Here is a 3,408-nt window from a genome sequence, read left to right on the forward strand (position 1 = left end):
TACTAACCCCATGTTGCTCTCCGATGCATTTATCGGAGTGTGAAAGTGTCTGGATGTTAGATACGGAGCACTTAACACTTTAGAAAAAAAGTAATTGGGTGAATGAATTTGTTGTATAAAGTGCTTTAAGTCCTCAGAGTAGAAAAGCGCTATATAAGAACCAGTTCATTTACCATGAACTCTCTTAGTCACGCTGTCTTGTAATGTACCTAATTAGTCTTCAGGAATAGTTCTCTTCAGGCTTCTTGAAGCACGTTCAAAGCTCTTCTCTGGATGTTGGCTGCATTTTTCCTGTCCTTTTTCAACATGATGCCACGCTGCTTCAGTAATGTTGCAGTCTGGGCTCTGGGGAGGCCGATCCATGTCTCATCTAAGTGCTCCATTTTGTGTTTTTCTATCCAGGTATGATTTTGCTACACTCCTTTGTGATCATTGTCATGCTGACTAATGAAGCTGTTGCCTGGTGGTATTTCATGCTGGATGATAATCTGACTACTTTTCTGCATTCATAATTTCCTCAACCCTTTCACCATGTTACAAATGACTAGACATTCACTGTTGTACATTTATCCTGACCACCTCTATATTACTGAAAATGACTTGAACCAAAGTTTTCAAAAGTGAGTTCATCACTCCATAAGACCTGTTGCCACTGAGATATGCTGTGACAGGAAAAAAGTATGTTTCCCCTTCCCGATTTCGGTTTTTAAATCATGAGTTAACTTATTAATGGAAAAAAGTTATCCAAACCTACCTTCATGAATCATGAGTTAATTGTGATTAACCACATTTTTCCTTCTTTTTTTTTTCTTTTTTTTTCTTTTGAAAGCTGAGTTCAGTTTCACTCACCACACCCAGGACAGATTACTGCCAGACCTGTTGGATCAAGAAATCACTTAACCAGAACCTGTCTGACAAAGTAAGATACGCAAAAAAACAAAGAAAAAGCAGCACATGACACCATTATCCACAAATGGAGAAAATTTGAAACAGTGGTGAATGGTGAGTGCACTGACGACTCGTCCAGGTGTTCACATATAACCCAGAACAACATCTAGTTCATGATTCAACAATAAGAAAGAGTCCAGGCAAAAAAGCCTCCACAGGAGTTCAAAGAAGAATACCAAAAAGAACTCTAAGGCTCATTTCACATTTACCAAAAACCATGTTAATGATCCCCAAGACTTCTGGGAAAATATTCTGTGGACTCAAAAATAAAAACCTGAACTTTTTAGAAGGTTTCAGTCCTGTTACATCTGCAAAAAACTAGAACAGCATTTCATAAAAAGAACATCATACCAACAGTCAAACATGGTGGTGGTAGTGTGACCGTCTGAGTCTGCTTTGCTGCTTCAGACCTTGACGACTTGCTGTAATTGATTGAACTATCTTTGTCGAATATTAAAATTTGTTTGATAAACTGAAATATGAAAGAGTGACAAATACTCAGAAAACTAAGAAACCAGGAAGGCGACAAATACTTTTTCATATACAGTCCTGTATATCCAATTTGTTAAGCTTGTATTTGATGCTGATCAAATCCTTAATTTCAGTGAAGTTCTAGTTACATCCACAGGTCATTTAAATATTTTTGTTGAAATACCACCTAACAGTTGCAATTGTAAATTGCGGTAAGTGCCAGATCTAAAGAAAATCACAGATTTGCAAATGTGAGTTGTGGAGGCTGAATGACTAACGGACATCTGGCAAGTACAGATGTTACTTTAAAACAACAAAAAGATGCGTTTCGGAGGCTGAATGGTCATAAAATGGCCATTTTAACATATCTTTGCTTCTGCTTTGCGTCTCCTAAGTGTTTTGTTATTATTTAGAAATACACATTTTCAACAAAAAAAGGGCAAAGTGAAGAGCAAGATCAGTGTTCAGCTCTTAAACTGAGCTGGATTTCACCTGCAGAAAGGCGAAAATATCAACTAAATAAGATTTATGCGTGGAAGTGTTTCTTTTGAAATCCATCGGGTTGAAAGCGAAGGGAGATTTTGAGTGACGCACGCGTGTACGGAGAACTAACACAGGTCTGGCATCACTGGAGTTAAATTTCAGATTGAGTGACAATGAGGAGAGACGCACAGAGGGATCACTCGTGAGTTTTTATTGATGAGGGTTGACTTCACTCAGTAGAGGCTGATAAAACGCACGTCACATTACGGCCATGCTGCAGCTGCGCGTTTTTAACAGACTTCTCCAACACTTTTATTGGAGGACTCAAGAATCCACAAAAGGTCTGTTACCTGGTTTTCCTTCTCAGCTGTGGGGTGGATACAGATCTACCTGGCGAAGAAACAAATCAAGTAAGTGACTCATTTTGTACCAGCTGCTAAGTAAAGCCATATGTTTTGCATAGTAGATAAGTATTAGTCCTTCAGATAGAACTTACGCGATTCGTTTGTTAAGAAGTGGCGATTTAAAGCAGTTGGATGCAAATTTTATGTTTTTAAGTGAATGTTCATGAATTGCGAATTAAAAATGTGCACAGTATCTTGAATACGCGATTTTTACACAGTGAAAATGACACTCAAACTGTCACTGTCGAAACCGATTTTAAAAGATTTCTGTTAGCACCGAGTCTAACAAACTTTAGTCTGTTAGACTCGGTCCAAGGCGCAGAGTCCAAGGCAAAGTTTATTTGACCCAAACTTAACGGACACATTTGGGAAAACAAACTTGCTTGCCAAAAGCTCGGGTCATGAACTGGAACTAGGTTAGGGGTACAAAAGTTAAACGGTGCGCAATACCGACACACAAAACGCAAGTCCCATACAACACACCCAAACCTCTGTGCCAGAACCAGACTTCATCCAGCCCGCTATGGTGTCGCTGTATTTCACTGTCACAGCCGGTCTTAAAGATGCAAGGAGACTGCAGTTCTCGTGGATAGTCACGTGTGAATAATTGATAGCGTGCAGTCATTCATAAGGGGCTGTGTGCAGCTTCTATTCTGTGTGTTCTGTAGCTAAACAAAAGCCATACCTCTCATATGCAGTTTTGTTCAGTGAGGGTTGTTGGTCTGTTTTAGGGGTGCAAACTCGCATGCGCGCGTTAGTTTATTGTGTTGTGGGGACGTTGTGTCCCACACACACACAAATGCACGTCTGTGCGTGCGTGTGTGTTGATATGATAAATGTTGATATGATAAATACCACACATTTATAAACTGAGACACCTGCAGACTTTAGTTTGGTATTTTTTATAGTCTTCCCTGCAGTATGGTTAACAACCATTGCTCCTCTTTTGTGTCTGCTCACATCAGGTCTTCCAGATGTGAGGGAGAGGACTCTCATAGCCGTGAAACCAGATGGAGTTCAACGCCGTCTCGTCGGGCAAATAATTCACCGGTTTGAGCAGCGGGGATTCAAGCTGGTTGGCCTGAAGATGGTGCAGGTATAA

General features: G+C 40.0%; 1 protein-coding gene across 1 annotated transcript in view; it reads left to right on the plus strand.

Moving 5' to 3' along the window:
* The first annotated feature begins 2,107 nt into the window (after nucleotides 1-2,107).
* nme4 (NME/NM23 nucleoside diphosphate kinase 4) overlaps nucleotides 2,108-3,408 on the plus strand; it is a 2,203-nt gene continuing 902 nt past the window's right edge. Inside the window, exons 1-2 of the mRNA XM_005753406.1 lie at nucleotides 2,108-2,312; nucleotides 3,272-3,402. Coding sequence (XP_005753463.1) covers nucleotides 2,174-2,312; nucleotides 3,272-3,402 — 270 coding nt within the window. The 5' untranslated portion in view covers nucleotides 2,108-2,173. The remainder of the gene's footprint in view (nucleotides 2,313-3,271; nucleotides 3,403-3,408) is intronic.

This window comes from Pundamilia nyererei, unplaced genomic scaffold, assembly GCF_000239375.1.
Source record: "Pundamilia nyererei isolate P.nyererei 1_Seehausen unplaced genomic scaffold, PunNye1.0 scaffold00426, whole genome shotgun sequence".
In the NCBI taxonomy this organism is placed as follows: domain Eukaryota; kingdom Metazoa; phylum Chordata; class Actinopteri; order Cichliformes; family Cichlidae; genus Pundamilia; species Pundamilia nyererei.